This window comes from Lactuca saligna, chromosome 3, assembly GCF_052625555.1.
Source record: "Lactuca saligna cultivar CGN05327 chromosome 3, ASM5262555v1, whole genome shotgun sequence".
NCBI lineage: Eukaryota > Viridiplantae > Streptophyta > Magnoliopsida > Asterales > Asteraceae > Lactuca > Lactuca saligna.
The window spans coordinates 228,575,465-228,591,263 of record NC_136419.1 but is presented as its reverse complement, the minus strand read 5'-3'; the positions used below and the strand labels follow the sequence as shown (position 1 = coordinate 228,591,263).

General features: G+C 37.5%; 1 protein-coding gene across 1 annotated transcript; it reads left to right on the top strand.

Annotated features, from left to right (window-relative positions):
- Positions 1 to 14,133: 14,133 nt before the first annotated feature.
- Positions 14,134 to 15,562, top strand: PYL7 (PYR1-like 7). Its single transcript, XM_078986650.1, has 3 exons — positions 14,134 to 14,364; positions 14,813 to 15,028; positions 15,116 to 15,562. The coding sequence occupies exons 1-3, from the start codon at positions 14,263 to 14,265 to the stop codon at positions 15,320 to 15,322; spliced, it is 525 nt and encodes a 174-aa protein (XP_078842776.1). The 5' UTR covers positions 14,134 to 14,262; the 3' UTR covers positions 15,323 to 15,562.
- Positions 15,563 to 15,799: the final 237 nt, after the last annotated feature.

Below are 15,799 nucleotides of genomic sequence, written 5' to 3'. Positions count from 1 at the left end.
AGAACCGTTATCCTTTGCCGAGGATCGACAATTTGTTCGATCAGCTGCAGGGAGCATCTTGGTTTTCCAAGATTGATCTGAGATATGGATATCATCACATGAGGGTGCGCGAGGAGGATATTCAGAAGACTGCATTCAGGACTCGTTATGGGCATTAAGAGTTCGTGGTGATGCCATTCGGGCTCACCAATGCGCCTGCAGCATGCATGGATCTCATGAACATGGTATATAGACTGATGTTGGAGCGTTCAGTGATTGTGTTCATTGACGACATTTTGGTGTATTCAAAGTCCCGGGAACAGCATGAGGAGAATTTGCGGGAGATCCTCAGCGTGCTGAGATCGGAGAGGCTTTACACAAAATTCTCCAACTGCGATTTTTGGTTACGAGAGGTGCAGTTCCTTGGTCACCTTGTTAACCAAGAGGGGATTTTGGTCAATCCGGCCAAGATCGAGGCGGTAAGGAGTTGGGAGGTGCCGAAATCTCCTTCTGAGATCAGGAGTTTTCTAGGGTTGGCCGGCTATTATCGGAGGTTCATCAGGGATTTCTCCAAGATTGTTGTTCCTCTCACCAGATTGACCCGGAAGGGTGTGGTGTTCAGCTGGGGCCCAGAGCATTAGGCCTCATTTGTGTTGACTCTTCCAAAGGGGTTGGAGGACTTTGTGGTGTATTGTGACGCATCAATATCTAGGTTGGCCGCAGTGTTGATGCAGAGGAGGCATGTGATCGCATATGCATCGAGGCAGCTGAAGCCCCATGAGGCAAGATATCCCACCCACAATCTAGAGTTGGGGGCTGTGGTGTTCGCCCTCAAGATTTGGCGCCATTACCTGTATGGGTTCGGTGTACGATATACACGGATTACAAAGAGTTTGAAGTATTTGATGGATCAGCAGAATCTGAACATGCGTCAGAGGAGATGGTTGGACGTGGTGAAGGATTATGATTGCGAGATCCTATACCACCCGGGCAAGGCTAATGTGGTGGCCGACGCCCTGAGTCGTAGAGCAGAGAGCGCCCCGATTCGGGATATTTGTATGAGATTGACAGTGATGACTCCGGTATTGGACACCATCAAAGGGGCTCAGGCTGAGGTAGTGAGACCCGAGAACCGCAAGAGAGAGCGAGTTATCGAGCAGGTGACGGAGTTCGTGACCGATAGCAGAGGGCTTATAACATTCCAGGGTCGGATTTAGGTACCGTTTGTTGGACGAATGCGTACCATCTTGATGGAGGAGGCACATAAATCGAGATTCTCGATCCATCCCGGAGCCACTAAGATGTTTCTAGATCTTAAAAAGGAGTATTGGTGGCCCTGTATGAAGAGAGATGTAGCATGTTTCGTTGAGAGGTGCTTAACCTGTCGCAAGGTTAAGGCTGAGCACCAGCGTCCGCATGGCAAGTTGCAGCCATTGGAGGTTCCCGAGTGGAAGTGGTAACAAATCACCATGGATTTTATCACCAAGTTGCCGAGGACTGCTAGGGGTGTTGATGCAATTTGGGTAATTATGGACAGGTTGACAAAGAGCGCTCACTTCCTTGCCATCAGTGAGAGCTCTTCTGTTGAGAGGTTGGCAGAATTGTATGTGAGAGAGGTGGTATCGCGACATGGGGTTCCAATCTCGATTGTCTCAGATCGAGATGTGCATTTCACTTCCAGATTTTGGAAGAAATTTCATGAGGAGTTGGGTACGAGGTTGCATTTTAGTACCGCATACCACCCGCAGACCGAAGGACAGAGTGAGCGGACGATTCAGACGCTCGAGGACATGCTTCGAGCATGTGTGCTAGATTTCGGCGGAAGCTGGGACACGTATTTACCCTTAGCGGAGTTTCCCTACAACAACAGCCATCATTCGAGCATTGGTATGCTGCCCTTTGAGCTGTTGTATTGGAGGAGGTGTCGGACCCCCATTTGTTGGGGTGAAGTAGGGCAGCATGTGATGGGAAGTACAGAGATTGTGCTGCAGACGACAGAGCAGATACAGCGGGTCAGACAAAGATTGTTGACCGCTCAAAGCCACCAGAAGAGTTATGTGGATAAACGATGATCCGAGCTTGAGTTCCAGGTCGATGACTATGTTCTCCTGAAGGTATCTCCTTAGAAAGGAGTGATTGGATTCAGGAAGAGGGGTAAGCTAGGGCCCCGGTATATTGGGCCATTCAGAGTGATCGCGAGGGTGGGCAAGGTAGCGTATCGCTTGGAGCTACCTGTGGAATTAGAGCGGATTCATAATACCTTCCATGTGTCTCAGTTGAGGAAGTGTATAGCCGACGAGTCGGCAGTAGTGTCGTTAGAGGACATTCAGGTGGATGCGAGCCTGAACTACGCGGAGAGACCAGTTGCGAGTGTGGATCGGAAGATCAAGGTTCTAAGGAATAAGGAGGTGCCTCTAGTACAGGTTCAGTGGCAACATCGGAAAGGATCCGAGTTGACCTGGGAGCCAGAACGTGAGATGCGGGAACAACATCCGGAGCAATTTCAGGGATGAGACTTCGAGGGCGAAGTCAGATTCAAGTGGGGAGAATTGTAACATCCGGAATTTTAGGTATTATATTTATTCATTTTATTTTGAGTTTTGTGGAAAAACTCGGCGAGTTGGTGCATAGACTCGCCGAGTAGAGACGCGATTTCTCATCCGGATTAATGATCGGACTCGACGAGTCGCATTGGTGGACTCGGCGAGTCTGTGTTGTTTAATGAAACCCTAATTTCTCAGGTTTGGGGCCTATTTAAAGGGCCTTATGGCCGTCATTTGTGCTCACCAGTCCCCAGAGCGAAACCCTAGTGAGCTTGAGCGTTTGGAGTGAGAAAAGGAGCCATTGTTAACCTTGGTTGTATTGTCTAGCAAGGGAAAGGATGCTATAGCCAAGAGGAAGCAAGAGGGTTAACTTCCTGAAGATCTGAGGTCCAGAACATCACGGTTGAGGTACCATTTTCGAACCCTTTTCTGTTGAGGTGATGTTCATGTTGATTTAGGGCTTATTGAGTGTGACATCCCCAATTTCACGGCCAGAAAAGACCGATTTGTTTATGCTTTGTTTTTAAAATCAGAGTAATCGTTTAAAGAAAATTGTTGCGGAATTTGTCCCCAAAACGAAATATGATAAGAATTTATCAAAGCATTTCTTAAAGAAAAGTATTTTCATTATATAATAAAATCTCGAGATATCATGTTCCGATACAGACACATAAGCATAAACAGAACTTACATTTATTTACACTAAATGATTTACGTCTCCTTTAATCTCTCAGTGAAATATGTCTTCGTATTGATACCTGTGATACAAAGAAAACTGAGTGGGTCAGGCTTGGGAGACTGGTGAGCATATAGGGTTTTCAACCCACAATAATATAATTATTATATTCAATCATCAAACAATCAACCCAATTACCCATCTCCGTTATCTCCATTTATTTCTTAAGTACCTTCCCTAAGGAATTATCCTAAGGGTCATCTCCTATATCATATTTACCTCTCATCTCCTTACATCACATTTCCTTGTATGTTCATTCCTAAGGACTTTTTCCTAAGGATCATCGCATGAATACGCAGCCACAACATCGCCTGGACTCGTAATTCATAGTAAGGGTTAGAGTATCATCGCATGAATACGTAGCCACAACATCGCCTGGACTCGTAATTCATAGTAAGGGTTAGAGTATCATCGCATTAATACGTAGCCACAACATCGCCTGGACTCGTAATTCATAGTAAGGGTTAGAGTATCATCGCAAGAATACGTAGCCACAACATCGCCTGGACTCGTAATTCATAGTAAGGGTTAGAGTATCATCGCATGAATACGTAGCCACAACATCGCCTGGACTCGTAATTCATAGTAAGGGTTAGAGTATCATCGCATGAATACGTAGCCACAACATCGCTTGGACTTGTAATTCATCACTTACAGGTTATGACCCTGCTGGTGTTTCCACGGGGTCATCTAGAATAGTCCGTGGTCACCATCTATACTCTGGTAGATGACTACATTGCCAAATTTCCACATCGCCGGTCAAGGTTATGGTATCTCCTCTCATCTCACATCACCTATTTATCATTACCTAATTATCATCACCTATTTCTCATCACCTAATTATCATCACCTGTTTCTCATCACCTAATTATCATCACCATTATATCCTCACCTTTCTCTTATCATATTCGTTCAACACACATCAACTATTTCATCTACCCATGTTCTACCCAACATATTTGTAGATATAAATTACATATATAGTTTAAATCATTTAACACCCATATAAAAACATCAATTCCAAATCCATCTCAAATAGATAATTAATATATAACACATAGCATGTGTTTCATAGCTAATACTTTATATTTATGTATTAGAAGAAAGTACTGTGCACTCACGCATATAAACAACACATAACACGTATTTTATAAAATACTTCATATTTATGTGTAAGATGAAAGTGACTATACACTCACACATATAAAAAAAAACTTTATATTATACACATAACACGTATTTTATACTAAATACTTAATAATTATGCGTTAGAAGGAAGTAACCACACACTCACACATATAAACCACAATATATATATACGCATAACACGTATTTTATACTAAATACTTAATATTTATGTGTAAAATGAAAGTGACTATACACTCACACATATAAACAACTTTATATTATACACATAACACGTATTTTATACTAAATACTTAATAATTATGCGTTAGAAGAAAGTAACCACACACTCACACATATAAACCACAATATATATACACATAACACGTATTTTATACTAAATACTTAATATTTATGTGTAAGATGAAAGTGACTATACACTCACACATATAAACAACAATATATATATACACATAATACGTATTTATAAATACTTCATATTTATGTGTAAGATGAAAGTGACTATACACTCACACATATAAACAACTTTATATTATACACAATAACACGTATTTTATACTAAATACTTAATAATTATGTGTAAGATGAAAGTGACTATACACTCACACATATAAACAACAATATATATATACACATAATACGTATTTATAAATACTTCATATTTATGTGTAAGATGAAAGTGACTATACACCCACTTGATCAGAAGATGATCGGGCAGCACTACGGCTTTGCAGAAGTAGTGTTTCTCCGTAGATCTGGAAGATCTTCACAAAAACCGAGCTCCTCGCGGGTAGCGCTTCGGCTCGGGAATAACGCTCTTCGGGATTCTCGGGGCTTCGGATCTTGCTTCGGGGCTTGGGAATATTACCGGGGCTTCGGGGTATAACGGCACGCAAAACGAGGTAAAACTTAGAGAGAGGGAAGAGTTTGAACAAGAGGAAATGGCTGAATTCAAGTTCTATTTATAGGCTGCTGGGTCTGGGATTACGCTGGGCGTAATTTTGGAGTACGTTGGGCGTAATCAGTACGCTGGGCGTACATAGAGTACGCTGGGCGTAATCTTCGGATAAGCTTTGGTATGCGTGCCACGATCTTCAAAAATTCATAACTTTCGCATACGAGCTCCGTTTTTGACATTCTTTATATCCACGCGTAGGTGAGATTATGATCTACAACTTTCATTTAGACTCCATCAGCTAATTTTGACTTTTATTTTTATTATTTATTTTTAGAAGGCCGGGACAGAAAAACTTCATTATAAATTCATAAATTCTTCATTTGACGTCCGTTCTCGCCTAACTTTTCATCGTTTCTTTACTAACAACTAGATCTTCGATTCTCGTTTAGATTGTTTCGGCTAAAAACCGCTCGATCTCAAATCGAGTATTCGGGTTGCATACTGCCAAGTCGAAACTTAGAAAAATCATAACTTCCTCATACGAAGTCAGATTTGGACGTTCTTTTTATGCACGCTCCTGGTTTAACGAACTCTACAACTTTTGTTTAGATCACTAAGGCTAAATATCGCTCTAACGTAAATTCACTTTTTACGTCATTCAGCGTCATGCTGGTTCTGTCGCGAAACTTCGACAGGTCATAACTTCTTCGTTATAACTCGGATTTCGGCGTTCTTTATATGCACGGAAACCTTGTGACATATACTAAAACTTGGTTAAGATTAATTCTTCTAAATAATCTTCAATCAAAAAGTCATTTTTGACGCCTATCGTCTCTAAATTGACTAGCCCAAATCTACGGGCGTTACAATTATCTCCCCCTTAGGATGATTACGTCCCGGAATCATCAACGAAATAGGGCTTGCATAATGATTCCACACGTTATCTCTTCATCCTAGGTAATAACCGTAATTTCTATGTTTTCCTCGAAAGAGTATTTAACTCTATGGCTTTCTTGACCGCAGACGATGCTCAATCTTGCATCTGCTTATCGTACAATGTTGTACTTTCAATCATAACTTCCAAGTTACAAAATAAGTCCTTATTGTCGACTCCTTCTTCTTCTCAGGATAAATACTTTCATTTATCTATTGTAACAAATCGATGGGTCGTGTTCTAATGACCTCTCATCGTATGATGCAACGCTTAGACTCAAGTCTCTTAGAGTCAAATTCCATAATGGAATATACCTTCTTTCATATTCTAGCGTGATATAATCACATTTTTACATGTAGCATTTCTAGCTACAAGCTTCCTTACCAACGAGCGCGATGCTATCGATCGCATTGATTTCAATCTTTTGACTTAGGTCAGATGTTACATCGAACTTGGTTCCATGAACCGCGTAACAAACTCCTCGTGGTCGGACTCAATTTTGATATGACCACTAGGGTCGGAATAACAACCATCTTACTAGTCACTACCGAAACAAGGGTAATGACACACTTGAACAAAACGGAATCAATTACTAGCTTCTTGGTAACCTGTGACCTTCCCTGATCCAAGTGCGAGTCCTGTGCTTCCGGTAGTATATGCATCTACTACCTTTCACACCTACTCATACTCATCCCAAGTATTGTCCCGCAGTCGACCAAGTCACCATACAAGAAAATCACAAAACAGTTTAACACATACGAATGTGTCCAAGTAATCATAAACAATTTCCCTAGACTCTACTAGGACTTCTTCATTGCTCAATCTTAAATCATCAACTCTACTTCAACTCGATTAGTGATGAAAATATCAGACGATGAGACAACTTCAAGAATTTCAGCAATCGTTCCATCATCCTGCCAATCGAAGGTGTACTTTAGACGTACCGTACTCCTCTAAACGTACTTTTATTTCATAAGACATACTCTAAAGGCAAGATACCACTCTTATGATATCTTCTGATAGGTGTCATCCACTATCATAAACCTTATTCATTTCCTCCATTTACTCAATTTCTCTACAAGTCTTCACCATGACCCCTTGTACATCCAAGCAGGCATTCGGTGTACCAAGCGAGCATTTTAAGATAAGAAAGCTTTAATTACGATAAACGTATAAATCTCCTTATCACCCCGAAACGTTTACATGCTAGTTCTAATATCGTAGACGTACGCTTAGAATCCTACACACATAAACCTTCAGATCTGGTTGGCAACAAACCATAGATCCAAACAAATAATATCATATATGGCAACATATAACATTTAGCACATAAAAGCATTTTAGGCATCACTCCTAAAATAAACTAGTGCTTGTGTCAATTTAGGTGTACTACCTAACATATTTTAGACACACTCCTCACAATCATTACTTAGCATTCTAAGCTTAAGTCTAGAAATTTCCTACAATTTCCTAGTTCACTTAAACTAATGCTCTGATACCAACTGTGACCTCCCCAATTTCACGGCCAGAAAAGACCGATTTGTTTATGCTTTGTTTTTAAAATCAGAGTAATCGTTTAAAGAAAATTGTTGCGGAATTTGTCCCCAAAACAAAATATGATAAGAATTTATCAAAGCATTTCTTAAAGAAAAGTATTTTCATTACATAACAAAATCTCGGGATGTCATGTTCCGATACAGACACATAAGCATAAACAGAACTTACATTTATTTACACTAAATGATTTACGTCTCCTTTAATCTCTCAGTGAAATATGTCTTCGTATTGATACCTGTGATACAAAGAAAACTGAGTGAGTCAGGCTTGGGAGCCTGGTGAGCATATAGGGTTTTCAACGCACAATAATATAATTATTATATTCAATCATCAAACAATCAACCCAATTACCCATCCCCGTTATCTCCATTTATTTCTTAAGTACCTTCCCTAAGGAATTATCCTAAGGGTCATCTCCTATATCATATTTACCTCTCATCTCCTTACATCACATTTCCTTGTATGTTCGTTCCTAAGGACTTTTTCCTAAGGACCATCGCATGAATACGTAGCCACAACATCGCCTGGTCTCGTAATTCATAGTAAGGGTTAGAGTATCATCGCATGAATACGTAGCCACAACATCGCCTGGACTCGTAATTCATAGTAAGGGTTAGAGTATCATCGCATGAATACGTAGCCACAACATCGCCTGGACTCGTAATTCATCACTTACAGGTTATGAGCCTGCTGGTGTTTCCACGGGGTCATCTAGAATAGTCTGTGGTCGCCATTTATACTCTGGTAGATGACTACATCGCCAAATTTCCACATCTCCGGTCAAGGTTATGGTATATCCTCTCATCTCACATCACCTATTTATCATTACCTAATTATCATCACCTTTCTATCATCACCTATTTCTCATCACCTAATTATCATCACCTGTTTCTCATCACCTAATTATCATCACCATTATATCCTCACCTTTCTCTTATCATATTCGTTCAACACACATCAACTATTTCATCTACCCATGTTCTACCCAACATATTTGTAGATATAAATTACATATATAGTTGAAATCATTTAACACCCATATAAAAACATCAATTCCAAATCCATCTCAAATAGATAATTAATATATAACACATAGCACGTGTTTCATAGCTAATACTTTATATTTATGTATTAGAAGAAAGTACTATGCACTCACGCATATAAACAACACATAACACGTATTTTATAAAATACTTCATATTTATGTGTAAGATGAAAGTGACTATACACTCACACATATAAACAACTTTATATTATACACATAACACGTATTTTATACTAAATACTTAATAATTCTGCGTTAGAAGGAAGTAACCACACACTCACACATATAAACCACAATATATATACGCATAACACGTATTTTATACTAAATACTTAATATTTATGTGTAAGATGAAAGTGACTATACACTCACACATATAAACAACTTTATATTATACACATAAGATGTATTTTATACTAAATACTTAATAATTATGCGTTAGAAGAAAGTAACCACACACTCACACATATAAACCACAATATATATACACATAACACGTATTTTATACTAAATACTTAATATTTATGTGTAAGATGAAAGTGACTATACACTCACACATATAAACAACAATATATATATATATATATATATATATATATATACACACACACATAATACGTATTTATAAATACTTCATATTTATGTGTAAGATGAAAGTGACTATACACTCACACATATAAACAACTTTATATTATACACATAACACGTATTTTATACTAAATACTTAATAATTATGTGTAAGATGAAAGTGACTATACACTCACACATATAAACAACAATATATATATACACATAATACGTATTTATAAATACTTCATATTTATGTGTAAGATGAAAGTGACTATACACTCCCTTGATCAGAAGATGATCGGGCAGCACTACAGCTTGCAGAAGTAGTGTTTCTCCGTAGATCTGGAAGATCTTCACAAAAACCGGGCTCCTCGTGGGCAGCGCTTCGGCACGAGAATAACGCTCTTCGGGATCCTCGGGGCTTCGGATCTTGCTTCGGGGCTTGGGAATATTACCGGGGCTTCGGGGTATAAACGGCACGCAAAACGAGGTAAAACTTAGAGAGAGGGAAGAGTTTGAACAAGAGGAAATGGCTGAATTCGAGTTCTATTTATAGGCTGCTTGGTCTAGGATTACGCTGGGCGTAATCAGTACGCTGGGCGTACATAGAGTACGCTGGGCGTAATCTTCGGATAAGCTTTGGTATGTGTGCCACGATCTTCAAAAATTCATAACTTTCGCATACGAGCTCCGTTGTTGACGTTCTTTATATCCACGTGTAGGTGAGATTATGATCTACAACTTTCATTTAGATTCCGTCGGCTAATTTTGACTTTTATTTTTATTATTTATTTTTAGAAGGCCGGGACAGAAAAACTTCGTTATAAATTCATAACTTCTTCGTCTGACGTCCGTTCTCGCCTAACTTTTCATCGTTTCGCTACTAACAACGAGATCTTCGATTCTTGTTTAGATTGTTTCGGCTAAAAACCGCTCGATCTCAAATCGAGTATTCGGGTTGCATACTGCCAAGTCGAAACTTAGAAAAATCATAACTTCCTCATACGAAGTCAGATTTGGACGTTCTTTTTATGCACGCTCCCGGTTTAACGAACTCTACAACTTTTGTTTAGATCACTAAGGCTAAATATCGCTCTAACATAAATTCAATTTTTACGTCATTCAGCGTCATGTCGGTTCTGTCGCGAAACTTCGACAGGTCATAACTTCTTCGTTATAACTCGGATTTCGGCGTTCTTTATATGCACGGAAACCTTGCGACATATACTAAAACTTGGTTAAGATTAATTCTTCTAAATAATCTTCCATCAAAAAGTCATTTTTGACGCCTATCGTCTCTAAATTGACTAGCCCTAATCTACGGGCGTTACATTGAGCCCTTTTGTGGCTAGATCTAGTGCTCCTTTGGTCCCTTAAGCGAGTTAGGTTCTGGATCTGGACCCTTGGAGGTCCAGAGTGTCCCTTTGTCTAAGCTTTTTATGAATCCATGGAGGTTTTGGTTTGCGATCTTTGTGCTTGAGGTCAAAACACCATTTATGAGTCATTAGGTGTGATATGAGTGCCAAGACATGAACTTTACGTGATAAATAAGCTTGGAAGGACTGGATCTATGAGTTAGTGGAACAGATCTGACCTTAGAAGGTCGTTTGGGGTTGTGCATGGAATGCACTCGCCGAGTCCATTGGCAGACTCGACGAGTTGGTGTGGGTTGTTCAGGGATTTCGAACTAGGGGTTGAGTAACCGAGTTGGGTGAGTGACTCGGTGAGTCGGAAGGGACTCAGAGGAATCGGTCCCCGTAGAGACTCAGCGACTCCACGCCATACTCGGCGAGTTGGGTTGACCGTTGACCATTGACCAGAGTTAACCGATGTTGACTTGATAGGGTTAGTCAACCTTAGTTGGGAAAGTGTTAATTAGAGATGTATTGTGTTATAGGAGGACTATAGCTCGGGAGATCGAGCACTAGTGATTTCGGGGATTTATGAGTTACCGAGATACGCGAGGTGAGTCTTCTCACTATATTTTACCTTGAGTAGGTAACCAGAGTTATGTGCTAGAGTAGTTGTATGCTATATATATTTATGTTATGTGTTATACTGCATTATTTCTATATGATTTATGTCGTGCATGTTTATAGAGTTAGAACCGGAAGGTTCACAGAGTTAGAACCAGAGGGTTCACAGAGTAGGGTCCACGGACCCACAAAGTTATAGCTTCGAGTGGCTAATATGTGTTATGTGTGGTATTTTAGGGAATCCACTAAGCTTTGTGCTTACAGTGTTTTGTGTTATGTGTTTTAGGTACTAGTGAAGATCGCGGGAAGGCGTCGGCTTGATCAGTACACACACGAGATTTTTATGATATGAGATCTTGGGATTTTTATATGTTATAAATTGAGTTTCAAACAATGATGTTTTTATGAATTACAAATGAATTATGTTTTTATAAATGCGAAAAACTGTTTTGGAAATTTACGGTGCTATATATATATATATATATATATATATATGGGTTTTCTTAGGAGGTTAATATCAAGATAATATGAAAAACTTATTCTCATAAGTAAATGAATAAACCATACATTTTTTATAAGAACATTAATAGATATAAAAATGGATTATGAACCAACTAGAAATCTTTTGTGCATACTTTTCAAAATGAAGACATAAAAAAGTGTTTCCACAAATAAACTTGTATTATATGGAGGTGCCTAATGACAGGACATGAACAGACTGGACCGTTTGTTACTTCCAAACCGACTCTTGGTTTTTGGATTTTAGCAAAACTTGACCGGTTTTTTTACCAGTCCAGACCAGCTGGTTTTGGATAAAAACTTGTTTTGGACAAGCTTATTTTTTAAAAATATTATATTTTGTAAAACTCTTTAAACAAACATATCTCATTCATTTTAAGTCGGATTAACATGATGTTTTTTCCAACGTGTAATTTAGAGCGTGTAGATGATTTTGGACTATAATTTTGTTGTTTTTTGTGTTATATTTGATAAGTTTCAATCCTTTAAAGATGACATATCAAAGCTAAAATATTTCAGTTTTTCAGAAAGAAATTTAAACTTTTGTATTCTGTGCAATTCTCTAAAGAAGAATACATCATTCGTTTTAAATCGGATTAACATTTGGTTTTTTCTAAAGTATAACTTCGAGTTTGTAAATGATTTTAGACTATGATTCTGTTGTTTTTGGTGTTATATTTGATGACTTACAATCCTTCAAAAATGAGATATCAAAGCGGAAATATATCAGCTTTTCATTAAGAAATTTAAATATTTGTATTCTGTGAAATTATTTAAACGATCATATCTCATTTGTTATAAGTCGGATTAACATGCAGCTTTTTCTAAAGTGTAATTTAGTGTTTCTAGATGATTTTTCAATATAATTTTGTTGTTTTTGGTGTTATATTCGATGAGTTATAATACTTCAAAGATTAGATATCAAAACTTAAATATTTTAGCTTTTCAGCTTGAATTTTAATATTTTGTATTCTGTGAAATATTTTAAACAAATATATTTTATTTGTTTTAAGTCGGATTGACATGAGATTTTTTCCAATATATAATTTAGAGTTTGTAGATGATTTTAGGCTATAATATTGTTGTTTTTATTATTATATTCAATGAGGTATAATCCTTCAAAGATGAAATATCAAAACTGAAATATTTCAAGTTTTCAACAAGATATTAAAATTTTTGTATTCTGTGAAATTCTTTATACAAATATATCTCATTCGTTTTAACTCGGATTGACATGTGTTTTTTTTTCAACATGTAATTTAAAATTTGTATATGATTTAAGACTATAGTTTTGTTGTTTTTGGTGTTATATTTAATGAGTTACAATTCTTCAAATAAATGGTATAAACTATAAATAATCAAAGTTTGACCGGTTCAAATGACACAATAAACAAAAATATATTCATTTTTACAAGTTGTACCGTATCAAACCCAAAAAAATATTCATTTTAACGAGTTGTAACGTATCAAACCAACAATATATTTGTTTTAACAAGTTGTATCAAACCCAAAAATACAGTTTAAAAAGTTGTACCGTATGCATATAAAGTTGTACCGGTCCAAACAGGTCCAAGAACTAGAAAACCCGGACATGGACCTGGACCCGGTAAGTCATAACCGGTCAGGTCTACGATCAACAATATTCTCTAAAACCAGTCCGGTCTGGTTTGGTCCAGTCCGATCCAAATGCTCACCCCTAGGTGCCTCCATGGTCTCTTTAGAATTAAGATACCCTCCGTAGAATGGTCATATGGTTAATTAAGGAGAGGAATATGAGTAAAATTGACGGATCGAATCCTTGGAAGGAACTCAACGGAACTTTTTTTCACCGTTCATTACTCAAAAGAAGCTCCACGAAACTATGCTTTAGCTTTTTTCCTTTATGCCATAACGATTCATCATAGCATAAGTTCATTCTGCAGAGCTCTTGGAGGTAGGTCTGCGAAATCCATATCTAAAGAACATTATTATAAATATATATATTTTGGAAAACATCCCAAAATATGTCTATTTGAATCATAATCCCTATAAAAACAGACTTAGGGATAAAACCGTACATTCTTGACAAATATCGAAAGTCTTTTTGCCTAAAGTTAATACCATCCATTTGATGACCCGATGAAATCAGTTCGGGTCGGGTTTCTTTGTTGGCTATTTGTTCGAGTGTGGGTCATAGGCAATAGCTTATAGCTTATCTCCGTTCACAAATTTCCTATCTTTGTTCTTTAAAAGCAAAGTGGAAAAAAACACTACAAGTTGTCCTGATTCTCGATCATATCATATAAAAGTCTTTTCTAATTATTCGAATTCTGCTTTCAATTCAAGAACTGAAATCAACAGAAAGATAGATTAATCAACAATGGAAGCAGCTTACTACATACGAAGACACCACAGGCATAACCCTAACGATGAACAGTGCATTTCTGTTGTCGTTAAACACATCAGAGCTCCTGTTGATATCGTAATCTCTCGCCCTTTCTCCTCCCTATTCTTATTACTTTCTGTTTCGATTCAATCTGACATGTTTATGTTTGGTGTTCATTTTTTGTTGAATTCAATCAGCTCCATAGTGGATCAGAGCTTATACTAGACTTTCCACTTTTAAGTACCCTAAGAATGAGAAATTGACATGAATTTTATTACTAATAAATCACCATATGATTTTAACAGCTTCTGTGGTTAATCCTACAAGTTTCCTACTGCATCAACAGCGATATACTGATATGTATACTTCTGATCTCAAAATCAGTGTTCAAAAAAGAAATCAACATTTCTACTACCTGTTTTCATGATTTACACAGCTTCATATCGCTTAACACAAAGATCTGAAACATTTCATTTGCTTCGATTTCAATTAATCAAGTATCAACCTCTGTTCTTTAACAGTTTGATTCAATTTTCTTTTTCAGGTTTGGTCATTAGTTAGGAGATTCGATCAACCTCAAAAGTACAAACCATTTGTGAGCAGGTGTACTATGCATGGGGATCTTAACATAGGCAGTGTTCGACAGGTGAATGTCAAATCAGGGCTTCCTGCCACCACCAGTACTGAAAGGTTAGAACTTCTTGATGATAACGAACACATCCTTGGCATCAAAATCGTTGGTGGTGACCACAGACTAAAGGTATATGATTAAATTCAAATCCTCAATCTCTAAATCTCCATTTTTTATGTTATCCAAATATTCACTTTTTTTCTGAAACTTTTGCAGAATTATTCCTCAATTCTGACTGTTCATCCAGAGATAATAGAAGGAAGATCAGGAACATTAGTGATCGAGTCATTTGTGGTGGATATTCCTGATGGAAACACAAAGGATGACACGTGTTACTTTGTGAAGGCGTTGATTAACTGCAATCTTAACTCTCTTTCAGAAGTGTCTGAACGGATGGCTGTGCAGGAGGACCAGAGAGGGTAGCCAAACATCTTGTGGGTCTTAATAAAAATGTTAGTGTTAGTGTTAATGTCATTGCATTTAAACTTTTTTTTTTTTTTAAATCGAAGCATTTTCTGCATTAAGTTATGTAAATATAGTAGAAAAAGAAGCAGCTCATTGTTTGCAGAACGTTGGTGAGGGTCTGTGACATTTGGTAGTTGATGCTGATATTATTTATAAATAATAATATTATATGGTGGTGTTTTTACTTTTTATGCAAAATCTACTGCTGTTTGAGTATTTTTCTATTTTAATTTAATTTTCCAATACTTTTTTATAAATTATATTTGGTGGGCCAGCATTGCACGAGAAATCTAGAAGGCACCAGTGACTTCAGTTATCGTGTTTAGGTGGAACTCGACTGTACTGCATTTATACATGATGGCGTACGTAAACATATTGGAAAAAATTATATATATATATATATATATATATATATATATATATATATATATATAT

Excerpts from the sequence above, each read along its gene's own strand:
- PYL7 (XM_078986650.1), top strand. The coding sequence starts at position 14,263 with ATGGAAGCAGCTTACTACATACGAAGACACCACAGGCATAACCCTAAC. Across the intron at positions 14,365-14,812 it reads TCAGAGCTCCTGTTGATATC|GTTTGGTCATTAGTTAGGAG; the intron begins GTAATCTCTCGC and ends TTTCTTTTTCAG. Across the intron at positions 15,029-15,115 it reads GTGGTGACCACAGACTAAAG|AATTATTCCTCAATTCTGAC; the intron begins GTATATGATTAA and ends AAACTTTTGCAG.